General features: G+C 31.4%; 1 protein-coding gene across 12 annotated transcripts in view; it reads left to right on the top strand.

The window, feature by feature from the left end:
• Window positions 1-12,787, top strand: part of LOC118204448 (acid-sensing ion channel 3-like) — a 179,444-nt gene that overhangs the window by 38,787 nt on the left and 127,870 nt on the right. For all 12 annotated transcript variants that reach the window (XM_085815821.1, XM_085815820.1, XM_085815823.1 and 9 more), the window contains one exon: window positions 7,899-8,071. In XM_085815821.1, the coding sequence (XP_085671947.1) occupies window positions 7,899-8,071 (173 nt within the window). The remainder of the gene's footprint in view (window positions 1-7,898; window positions 8,072-12,787) is intronic.

The raw sequence follows: 12,787 nt of genomic DNA, 5'->3' as shown, positions 1-12,787 counted from the left end.
AAAAATTTAAAATCATGTGTCTTCCGCTTTCTAAAACTTTTTATACTATATGCTTTTATTCAGATTTATCAGTACGTCCATATAAAAGAGGTTAATAAAATAAAGACTTTTAATAGCAGCCAACGGAAATTAAAAAAAAAAAAAAAAAAAAAATTCTACATGTAGTATTATTCTTTACTGATTCTGAATGGTTCTTACTTTCTCACTAATAATTTATTAGCCAACGCAAAAATATGAAATATAGAAGTAAAATATTTACTTAAGTCTTCTTGCGCTCACAAGTTATTACACAAAAAATTCGCTTAAAATTTTTATAGTTACCCAACGCATGTCTGCGATGTTATCATCATCCGATTGCTTATACGCGGATTTTTTCAAGGTAATTTGTTTAAGACAGCGATGTCATTGCAAAGCGTTATTTTCTATCAAAAATTTTATACCACCATTCTTTAAAACAGCTTTGTTTTTTTTCTTGCTTTTTTTTTCCGTTACAGTATTTTGCACGCTGATATTTTTTCCTTGCGCTTTTTTCTCCATGATGTTTTCTGTGGACACCATTCTTCATTACTGTTGAGTCTAGAGCTTCGTACCCAGGTTTATTATTATTATTATTGTTTTTTCAAATAACGCATCATAAAAGTAATTTGTTATTAGTTCCTAATTAATATTATCTTATCACCCTAACTTACTGCTTTTTAATTCCTAAACAAAAATTTCAACGATTCTTTAAAAGTACTAGAAAAGGTTATCGTATACATTCAAATATTTCAAAGAAATTCCACTTAGAGTAGTTTTACAAACTTCTATTAAACTACAGATTAGTTAAAAAAATTCTTCTCTGTACCTGCAGAATAGGAGAATTTCTTAAAAAAGCGCTATCTATCGTTTTTCCATCCCTAATTATTTTAGAGAAGATACCCTTGTTTATAATCAATCGTTTCACGGATCTTATATATATATATATGCATGTATACGGACCTCAAGAAATGTTAATTGTAGATTACATGATGATAGAATAAAATTTGATTCTTAAACGTCTAATTCAATTTTTATCTGTCCTTATATCTAATATTATCAAACTGAGGAGATACTTTAACGAAACGTTCATTACATCACCATAGAATTAGGGTTTCACATTGGGCATTTTCGCTTATAAATGTAATGTTTTTTTATTACTGTCAGAATTGATGTCTTAAATAAAGCCTAAGAATCTGAAATAATAATTCTAAGAAAAAGTATTCGAGATTAAAATAAAATCAAATGAACTGGCGTCGACTGAGACATCAGATTTTGTAAGAATTAACTACTTTAAAATGGAAATCAGACTGTATGTTGTTTACAGTTTAGTGTAGCCCAGTGTAGCTGCAAGTCATTTGACTTGCTATCAAAAGAATAGCCATTAAAAGAACTTTCGAAAGAGTAGCTATCAAAAGAAACAATACTTTAAATGCATGTCTACTTAATTTTAAAATCTTAAAAAGCAAGCAAGCAAGGAACGTGAGCAAATATAGTAGCATGTGACGGCTGCAGATGAAAGAGAAGGTGGAAAATAATGTACGGATTGCAGTTGATGTAAAAAGAAAATATAAGTTCAAAGATTTAAGCCTGCATTATTTAAACCTCCGCAAATTATTTCATCATGTCAATGTCTTTTAGATGCAATATTTCCAACGGAGTATGGGCTGTTTTGAAGATGTTCATCAAATTAAAAATCCGTAACAGAAAGATACTCAAAAATGGCAGAAGTCTGGTAACTTCGTATAATTATTTTTCGTAGATTTTTCTATAACGTTAACAGCAATGAATAAAAACGGTGGAAAAGAAAAGAAATTCTGCACTCTTTATTGAGCAAAAATCGATCAGGGAAGAAAAGCCAAAAACAAAGAGAAAGTAGGTGGAAGAAAACAAAAGTATGTGAAAAGCATCTGTTCGGGTAAAATTTAGGCTGCTAAAATCTGAATGTAGCAAACCAGCATATAAACCGACTGAAGAGTAAATCCCAGGAGCTTCAAAGAAATCACTAACCAGGAGTTTAAATATCTTTGTCGACTTATTTTTAAAGGTACCATCCATCTTTTTTTTAGTATTTCCAATTTCACCTCAATGAAACTATATTTTACAATGAGTTATCTTATTTTCATTCCATCTTTCTCCCAGTTAATAATCTTTAACACTTCCATTCATGCGAAGGGTTTTAGTAAGAAGCATCAGATAAGATTAAAATTTACAGTCATAAAATCCTTTAGACGACGATCTGAACTTGTCAATAGTAAAAGTTACCCAGAATGGAGAGGGACTTTTTATCCATATTTAAAGTGGAGAGAGCTTCGATGTTAAAGTACTTTGATTTAAAAGCATAGCTAAAGGAAAGCTAAAAAAGTATTCTGCCATTTTAGATTTCACCAGTTACTCAGGTGAGAAGTAAATTTTGCTGTTTCCCGTCTTCCATGAAGGCCTTTTTTAAGTTAAAAATTAGGAAGGCAACATTCATTGAAGGTACTTAAAACTAATTAAAACTTGAATTTCGATTTGTGCATGAATTTATCCTTTATATTTATTTAGCTTTTATATACTTCAGTACTTCAAGTGAATTTAAAACGGCACTAAACGTCATAATAAATTCAAAACCGCTCCCAAATAAGGGGGTGTCTGGTAGCTGAGGGAAAAGGAGAAATTACTTAAATGGCAGATATATTTTGTAATATAGTAGAAAAAATAAGCAAATCACAAAATATATCTGACATTTAAATAATTTTTATCACTTTCCTGAGGAAGACGGTATCAGGAATAGTAGTACATGGGTCTTTTTGAGAATTTGTTAATTTAACTTGCTTGATCAATTACTTAAGTTTTTATTACTTACCAAGAAACTTACTATTAAAACACTGAAGGTAATCTTTCACAAATTCATCATAAGATGGACATGCAAAGCATTATTTAAAAGGAAATTCAGTGTATTTTGTCAAATATTTCATTTACTTTAATATCACAGTTCTAGTGGTGTTCAAAGAAGGTCTCGCTTAAGAAAAGATAGGTCTAATGACTGTGAGATAAACCTTTGTCTTCCTGGTGCATCTACCATTAAGAGTTTTCTAAGCACAGTATGGAGAATTGTTAAAATGTAATAAGACTAAAAAGTCTTCTTGATGTGATATTTCATTCTAGTGTAATTCAGTTTCAAACCTAATTAATCAGTGCTGCTGATTTTGCCCGAATATGGACAGAAATTTTCAGGTTTCCTTTACATGTGGCTTCTGACGAAAAACTTGCATTTTCTCCATTCATAAATGTTTATTACTGAATACATCTTTTATCAATCTGCGTCATTTTATTTTTCACTCTCTCCAAGTCAATATAGGTATTTACGGACTTTCACTATTAATGTAAAATCTAATCTGCAGAAAATATAACTAAAAATGTAAAATATAATTTGCATAAAATATAACTAATAAGTTTTATTATCTTTGAAGCAGTAAAATGTTGTATGTGGAGTACATACAAAATTAGTTTAAATATGTATTTCTGAAAAACGCCAAATTTTATTGTAGCCATAACAAAAATGGGGTAAAGTGTATATTTTTTATAGAACGTTTACAAAAGAAATGTAGAGTAGTTTCAAAAGGTAATAATTAATTTGTTTCTCACTTGAAACAAGCAAAACTCAAACCGCCATTAGCGGCATTTGGACAAGGTTCTCATACTTACTGAGGGGCAGACTGGCCAATTTCCAAAGGGGTGTTGCAATAAGAGATGGCTTTTGTGTGCTTTATTTTCAGCTGCTCGGGTTCGTGATTGCAGTGCAAAGATAATTTCATACACGGTTTAAAAAAACAGAGCAGCATGCCTCTCAATCGTCAATGCAAGTTATTCAGTGTCTCACAATAAATTGTCCGTTTTTCTTTAGTGAATCAACTATCGCTGACGACTCATTTTTGAAGCATGTATTAAAACTATTTGTTACCTCAACTGAATACCAACTATGGAGCAACCGCTGCATTAATACACTCTATTAATGCAGCGGTTTTCGAACGTTTTCCCCACAGCATACTTGTCGCATGAAAATCATTTTGCGGTACAGCTATCCTTAAACGGTTTGATATGGAAGAAAACTGTGGAAACAGTTCAGTTTTACCTTTTATTTGTCTTTAAGGCTATGAATGAAACAATTTGGATCAATGTTTCATTATTTCTTTTATGTTTGTGGGAAGTATAGTTAATTTTAACCTGAAATCACTTAACTCAGAGAATTTGCTCCTGTACCTGTCTTTTGTATAAACGTATGTTGATAATGCAGACTCGCACAGATAAGTTGAGTTGAAAGGCTTATCGCTTATTGAATTGAAAGTCTTCTCACTGCAGCCTTGTGCACAACATTTTTTCCTGAATATATCTACATCCAGACTTCCTTCAAGGTATTTTTTTCTCACTCTGTTGTCTTCGCTGATCTCAAGCAGATTTGAAAATTTACATGGACAGTTCTTAGTGCGTTTAGACAGTGGCGAGGAAAGACAACTTAACTTTTAATAATTTTTATGCCTTCTTTAATAATAATTTTAGAACTTTTAGTTAACGTCTCTTGATTATTGCCGTGGGTGTCGTTTGAGAACGGCGGTGTTAAGTAATGGGTTCCTCGATTTTTATGAGAATTTGCAAATGTTTCTGAACTGTATTTTTCACAGCGCTGGATTAGACTTTGGTTGCTGTAGATGAAGCCGACGACCCTCTTTCTTGACCAGCCTGTTCACTAGATCTCACATCATGCGATTTCTCTTACTTTGAATCAGTGAAAGACTGTTGTTCATGTCCAGCCAGAAATTTCATCGTCAGTAAATGGATTTCAGATCATTACAATAGAAATGATACTTCAAGTTTGGGATGAATTTGATTACATATGGCATGCATATCCAGTGACTGTTGTGCACATACTCAAGAACTGCAATCAATATATGAGAAATTTGAGCGTTTGCCACTGGTTATGACTCAAGTTACGCTCAAGTAAGATAAGAAATATTTTTTATTAACTTTTGCTGCATCCTTTTGTATATCACTGTATACAAAATTAAATCAGTCTCCAAATAATAAATACGACATCTTTTATTTTTTTAGATTAATGATTATGCATTATTCTTTTGTTTCTTTTAATATATGAATTTGTGCACAGTTACTTCATAATCTGTAATAATGCACATCGTGTCCACAAAAGTCCTTACTCAGCCTACATTTTTTCAGCCGTTCGTCGCAGGCATAAACTTTTAGTTACAGAAATATTTTAAATGACGCAAAATTTCATGATTTATTATTTTTAAATTTAAGGACATCAATTTTATAAATATTACGAAATATAACTTTTTATAATTCCTCCTTTCCTATATTTATATGTAGGGAACTTTTGCATTAGTTACAAAGAAATAAACGCAAAACGTACGGAGTCGTTGATAAATCAGTTAAGATAATTCTAGTTATTTTTTCTCCTTAAAAGTTGGGTACATGTCAATATTGAAACCTGCCAGTGTTGTCTAGAACAGCGGTCGTTAACTCTTAGAACTTCACGAACCACTACATATATAATTTTATATTTGGCGGACAAGTAATATGAATTAAAAAAAACCTTAAATAAGACCTTAAAACAACATATTAATACGCAAAAACCATATTCAAATTTCCAATGCATGTAATTCTAATTTTCATTAGTTACTATAATTTTCGAAACATTTGGTGTTCAGCAGCATACCTTTATGGAAATTCAGACTACATCCCTGATTATGATTAATAAAGCACTATTAACATCTCACTGATACACATATTTCGTTCACATTGGAAAATTATTTGAAAAGTACAAAAATCTGACCTTCTCGTACAGAAAGCTTCACATTTCCATATCACTGAAAAGGAACTTCAAGAAAAGGAAGAACAAACCGGCAAATGCAAAGCAGTATCAATAAACTGAAAGTGTTATGCCGCCAGTTTTTAATTATTGTAAACATAATAATAATCTCTTACTCAGCAATGGCGCCATCGATCAACAGTCAGACAAAACAAAAACGGAAACTTCCAGTGATGCAATTATAAACAAGAATGCAGATGGTTCTCATAAAAATCCATCAAGTTGCCTATTGACACGGAGAAAAACTGTGCTATTAACGACTACAATAGAATGTTTGTAATTCCAGTTCGCGCTATTATAACAGCAGCATATCCATGGATGCCAACTCTCACTTTCAAATTTCGCTAGATACACCTGCAAAAGTAGCTAAAAAGTTTCTAAATTCAGAATGAATTTCTCTAAAAGTAGTAGCTAAAATTTACAAAAAGTATAATCCATATTCCATAATAGGTTTTGTTACTCGTCATTTTTTAAGCTGAATCTTCATAAAAATATAAACAATGTCTTAATTTTTCTGCGGACTATTAAAAAAAGTTTTCACTGACCAGCACTGGTCCGTGGACCATCGGTTGGCGACCGCTGGTCTAGAACACGAATTTAATTAAATTCTGTGAAAAATATCTCCTCTTTGAAAAAAATTACGAGTTAAAAAATAACACTACAAGTTGGATACATGTAAATACTGAAGCCTGCCAGTGTTTCCTAGAATATGAATTCAAACAGATTCTGCGAATAAGATCTCCTTTAAAAAAATATATATTAGCCAATATCTTTTACAATAATTTCCATATGAATTCTCGTCACGTAATCTCTTAACATCAGAAATCTTTTTTAAACAGTATTTTATTTTTAGCTACGTATAAATGCAAACATTGCTCTCTTCAATTTGTACACAGCCCCCCGGATATGATTCCAGAATTTTATATCAAATATCTGGGTCATTGTTCACAGTACGGCAGTCAAATGTTTTGTGTTTTTTTATTACAAATAAAATATTTTCTAAATATGAGTGTAGGAACTAAAGGAACGTGTGAAAAGTTAGATTTCGTAACTTTTACAAAATTGATATCTTTAAGGGTGCTCCTTAAACCCCTTAAGATCTTCGAATATGTGACTGTTGCAAGAATTGGGATATTTTATTTATTTTAAAAGCCATTACTTCCAACTTTTACAGCTGACTACATAATATAGCTGCTTTGGAAACTAGTAACCAGACAGTTTGTGTTGCCACAAATATTTTTTCTAATTTAATCCTCTTTGTGACAAAATATTTCGCCATTTTTCCACCTTGCGCGCATGATATTTTAAAAATGGCTAATGGTACATACTTGAAATTTGATGGAATTCCTTATATGGGCACTATTTTCTAACTGAACCAAAGATCTGATGAATATTTTAATATTGAAAAATTTTATGGGCGAAAACACTACAGATTTTTTTAATAAAATACATTTTATAAACTCAACTCCAAATAAAATAAAACATTAACATGAAATTCTTAGAATTTTAGGTTCACAGCAGTTTCCAAATGTTATAAAAGCTATATATTAAATATGAAATTAAATTATGCAACAGAATGTTTTAAACTGTGCGCGCAAGGTGGAAACTTAACGAACAATTTGGTCACAAAACGGATTAAATTATAAAAATATTTGTGGCAACACAAACTTTCTGATTACTATTTCAGAAAGCAGCTATGTTATGTAGTCAGCTGTAAAAATTTGGAAGTAATTGCTTTTAAAATAAATAAGTTATCGCAATTCTTGCAACACTCACCTATTCCAACATTTTTGGGTTTTAAGGTGTATGAGTCCCCTTAAATTTGAAACTGCTAAAACATAGATCTTTGTCGCATTTGAAACATTTTTGTAAGTGAAAGTATATATATATACGAACAAACCGTTGAGAAAATAAAGTCTGGGTAAGGATTTTTGTGGACACGGTGTATAATCGAAAATTCGCTAGAGATTATAAAAGGCAGCTGAAAGCTTAAGTTAATGTCTTTGAATTTCAGTTCCCGAACCAGCAAATACGCTCATGTTCAATGTACAGCCAGATGAAATTTTGATTCCAGGCAATCGGGCAGGAATTCTGTTTTCAATTCATTCTCCGTACGAAGCTGTGAATCCCTTTGAAAGAGGTATATTCATGAAAGCTGGAAGAACATACAAGATATATGTAAGCTTGGTAAGTCTTTCTTGCCTTGGTTAGTTCTTTTATGTTTTATTAAAAAGTCACTTAACTGCACGTTATTTGTCACGTGAGTATCGGATTAGGTGACGATTTATTACATGATTTGTTTGATGCAACAGAAAATATTTGTTTGAAATTGCTGTAATATTGTTAACTTGCAAAAAATATGAAATTTATTCATTTTGTTTTCAAAATTCAGCTTTCATTGAGCTGATCCAAGACTTCAAAAATCATATAATTTTCAAAGAAGGTGCAAAGTTATCAAAAATATTTTTTCGCCGTAGACTGGATAAATTTCTAAATATGCGTACATCAGCTTACGCACTGCGTATTACTGAAATATAAGATAACATCTATTTTAAACATGAAGTTGCATTACTTTGATGCAATATATTTTTTTTATCTTTGTAATCTATATATATAAAAGCGAAATACCACTGATTCATCACGAGATCTTCGAAACTATATACCCGATTGACTTGAAATTTTGCATAGTTACTCATTCCACAATGTAGACGCGCACTAAGAACGGATTTTACGTAAATCCTGTCCAAAATGGTTATAGAATAGAAGTTTCTCATACATTTGGTTTTCAAATCCAAGTTGAGAATTTTCTTTTATAGTTGCCAAAACTAGATATGAAATACAATGTTGCCAATGAATGCATTTTCCTTTAAAGTTATTAAATTGATAAATAACTTGCATCTATCCAATGAATACAAACAATATTTAAATGATAAGTTTAATAATAACATTTATATTTACCTGGTATCATAAGTTTCATGAAAATAGATGTGATAAAAAATAAAAATGTTTCGTTATTTATAAAAATTGCTATACATAAAAAATGAAGGACAAATAATTATAATTGATTAAAAAATTTGATAGCAAAGATAATAAAATTTATTTTCATGAAACTTATCTTAACAGTTAAATATATATAAAACTTAGTTTTATGATGGCAATTTTTCGTGGTGTAGGCCTACTGGTGATCCCGTCTCGTTAAATAACGGGGACGCAGCCCTATACACAGCCCTATACGCAGCCCTATACAGTACCTCATGAGTGAAGGGGATATCTATGTATGACAGATTCACTGAATGGCACTATATTTAAGTTATGTTAATAATGCGAATACAATTATTGTATAAACTTTATTTGTAAATCAGCCACAATATATAACAATGTAAAAATTTTAGAATTATTAATAGATACTTTACAAGGGTGGACGTGGGCAGAACCGATTAACTGTAATGGTTTTTACTACTACTACTACTACTATATTTCCCGACTTTAAATTAAAGAAATTTATATTAATTATCAATTCGAAATTAGACATTTCGTCCATATAAGAAGTCTAGGTTCACATTCAAATAGATAGTGAGCCCAGCAAAGCGGGCGTCTGTCAGCTAATTCATAATAAAACTAATTTAAACTAATTGTTAATAGATTTCTAAAAACAGTGGTTAAAGAATACTTCAAGAGAAATCATTTTTTTTTTCGTTTGTGTGTGTGTGTGTGTGTGTGTGTGTGCACGTGTGTGTGAAGACATGAAACTGAGAATCATATACTTTTAGTTACAAGTTCTTAAATCTTAAATTTTAATCCAACGATACTTAATTAAAAAAATATATTTGAATGAATGAAATACAAATATAAAATGATCGCTGCTCCACCATTAACATACTTTAGCCAGAGATCAGTCCGAAGATGAATGGAAATTTGATATTGCAGAAAATAAACATATTGAAAAAATAATACACTTTCTTAAGTATTGAAATATGGAGAACAGAATGGCCTAGAATTTAATAGTAGCTAAACATAAAAATAAGGCTAGAAAATCTAAACGACTAAAGTTACGTTCGAAAGTGGATGCTGTAGCTCGTTAATTAGTTTCCTCAGCTGTTTTTGAAACTCAGCTGACCTAGAAACCGAAACATTAGTCGGACGCTAAATGAATCTGGTAATAGGGGAGAGTAAAAAAAGAAAAATATGTGAAACTAAGTTTCTTCTGCACGAGAGTGACAGTAGAATTTAAAAAGAAAATCCTTAATTTTTGCATTTATAATCAATTCAGAGGCCAAGGAAAGTGTGTTTTCTAAATAACTGCTCCCAAACTCAAATTGAATGCCAGCCGAAAACACAACCTAAAAGCAGCTAGGAATTTTTTCCAATCAAAAGTGATTTTTTTTAATCAACACACATTTTTATTTAAACGTAAAATTTTATTTGCTGAATATTTATCAAAACATACATAAACATTAATAACAATGACACAAAGAAAAAACGTTCAGAAAATATATATTTCCTGTTTAGAAAGTAAAGGTTTGATATCTGCAAGACATTTCTGTTGGTTATGCTTTGTAATTCAAACGTACTGATAGCTAATTATTAAATTTTCAGATTGGCATTTAAAATAATTTTATTGTATTGAATTAACTGCTAAATAATTTACTTGAACTAAAAATGAATAAATTACGAAAGGTTTTTCTAGAGGTAAAAACTTGAAGACAATAACAACCTATAACCTTTATTTTATTTATTAAATTTTTTTTGACGTACACAAAAACAAAAATACGTATACTTGTAGGTAAATTATTGTACATTTTCTTATTTCTGACTACCAGCTACAAATTCTCAGGGAGTTTCTATTTTGATAAAGTTTATAAACTTGGAGAAAAATTAGTAGAAACTATCTTCATCAGGAATTATAGATGGTCATCCATCAGTCAGGTTCTTGTCATCCGTGGACCGCTTAAAATTGTTTCGGACGTCGCATACGCGGACGGTCCACCATGTCCAGACCAGTGAATTTAACTGTACAGAGATAGAAACGCTTGTGTTATAGTGCATTGAGACAAATGCACCAACTGTTTTCGTCTTTTTTTTATCCTTTTAAACACAAAAACGATATTAAAAAAGGGAGACAAAACAAATTCACCCATTCTGCTGAAAAAATTCAACAACGCATCCAGTATCGTAGTGGAAACGATATCTTCTATTGGAATCGCTTCTAGATATTTGGAGGATAAACAAAGCGTGGTTAGTATATAGTATTTCTTTCCCCTAGGTGTGGTGGGTAAGGGTTCGCATGTATCTATGTTTATTTTCGAAAATACCTCTGATATTACGGGGACTAATTTGAGAGGTGCTTTTTTTTCCTGTCACTAGGTTTCCCCACTCATTGACAAGGATCACAAGTTCGAATATACGCTTCCATTTATCGGTAACATTTCAGGAAAAAAAATATCCCCCGAGATGATCTTTCGAGTTTGTTACTCCCAGATGTCCCAAGATTTGCTCATGCCGTAAACTTAATACTTTTGTTCGACAAGTTTCGGGAACGACCAATAATTTCCTCACATTTCCTGAACACTCTTCTTGATATTTATGTAGCAGTCCGTCTTGTATTTTGAAAACATTTTCCGAAGAGCTACTCTGAGCATCTAACGCCGCTAAGTCAAAGAGTAACTTGCAAAGTGAAAGTCCTCACTTTCACTTTGCAAGTTAGACAACCGAGTCTGTCTATTGGAAGAAGAGGTAGCTCATTCACCTCTACGTCAGGCAGGAGCAATTTTGTGCCCCCCAGTTCTTTTGTATTTCGAGAATTATTTGTAATTTTTTCTTTGTAAACTTTCGACTTCAACTCCACTAAACTCCATAAAAAGAATTCACAAAACGTTAGGTCGTAGGACTTTGCAAGCCATTACTGGTCTCACGCCGCCCTAACGCACACAAGGAATTTTCAGGGAAGCTGCCGTCTGTTGTGTGTAGCAGGTAATTTCAACTTGCTGAAGCCAGATTTTGCGCATGCATTTCATCCAGAGCAAAAAAGCAAGCCACGAAAAAGTTGATCATGTCAAGCTAATGATAACAGCTTATCGTAAAAGTATTTCTGAAAAAAAAAATCTTCAAAAAAGAAAGTAGGTGGAGAACGCTATCACACCTCGCGCCCAGAAGCCACGTTGAACAATAATTCCTATAAGACTGCATTTGGCGTTCTTAGATCTAGAATTTTCTCAACTAGAAATTGAGCAATATTGTTTGCTGACAAACTGAAACAGATAAAATTAAATTACTGAAGATTGTTCTTTTTGAAATATTATGGCCTTTTTCTTTCCTTGGCAAAATCCACTCGGCGAATCTTCTTTGTTTCTGATGATCTGTTAAGGACTTTATTGCAAGCTTCTTCATTTGATGTTTCGTTTCCTACTTCTTTATCCTGAATGTTAAATGAGTTCTATTTAAGTTTAAATAACAAGTGGAATAAAAATAGAAACACTTTCTAGTATATCTTGTTTCAATTTCAGTTTATCTTTCTTTAAATTATCCTGCCTTTCAGCAAATTTTATTAAAACGAAAGCATGACATACTCTTTCTCTAAAACAAAAACTTTATCATTTGATTATTAAATAATTTCCAAAAGGCATTGAAAAATAATAAATCCTTTTGCTTGAGTTGGGAAAAAATCAAGCTATCTAAAATCATACGTCAATAAAGGTTTCAAATTAATGACCGATTTAGTTAAAATTATGCCCTATAAAAGTTTTGGATTTATTCTTTAAAATAAATGCACTCAAAACCTTTATCGTCTAATTAATGATTGAAATACAAGACTGTAAAACCTGTATTCGGTATTTTTTTAACGTTGTACCGGAATACCAGTACTAATGCCAGGAATTTTTCAAAAGTTACAAAAACACAGTTGTT

Source organism: Stegodyphus dumicola, chromosome 4, assembly GCF_044657685.1.
Source record: "Stegodyphus dumicola isolate Sdum_Otavi_A_Nest chromosome 4, ASM4465768v1".
Taxonomy (NCBI): Eukaryota; Metazoa; Arthropoda; class Arachnida; order Araneae; family Eresidae; genus Stegodyphus; species Stegodyphus dumicola.
Note: the sequence above shows the minus strand (reverse complement) of the source record. Positions and strands in the feature narration are given on the sequence as shown.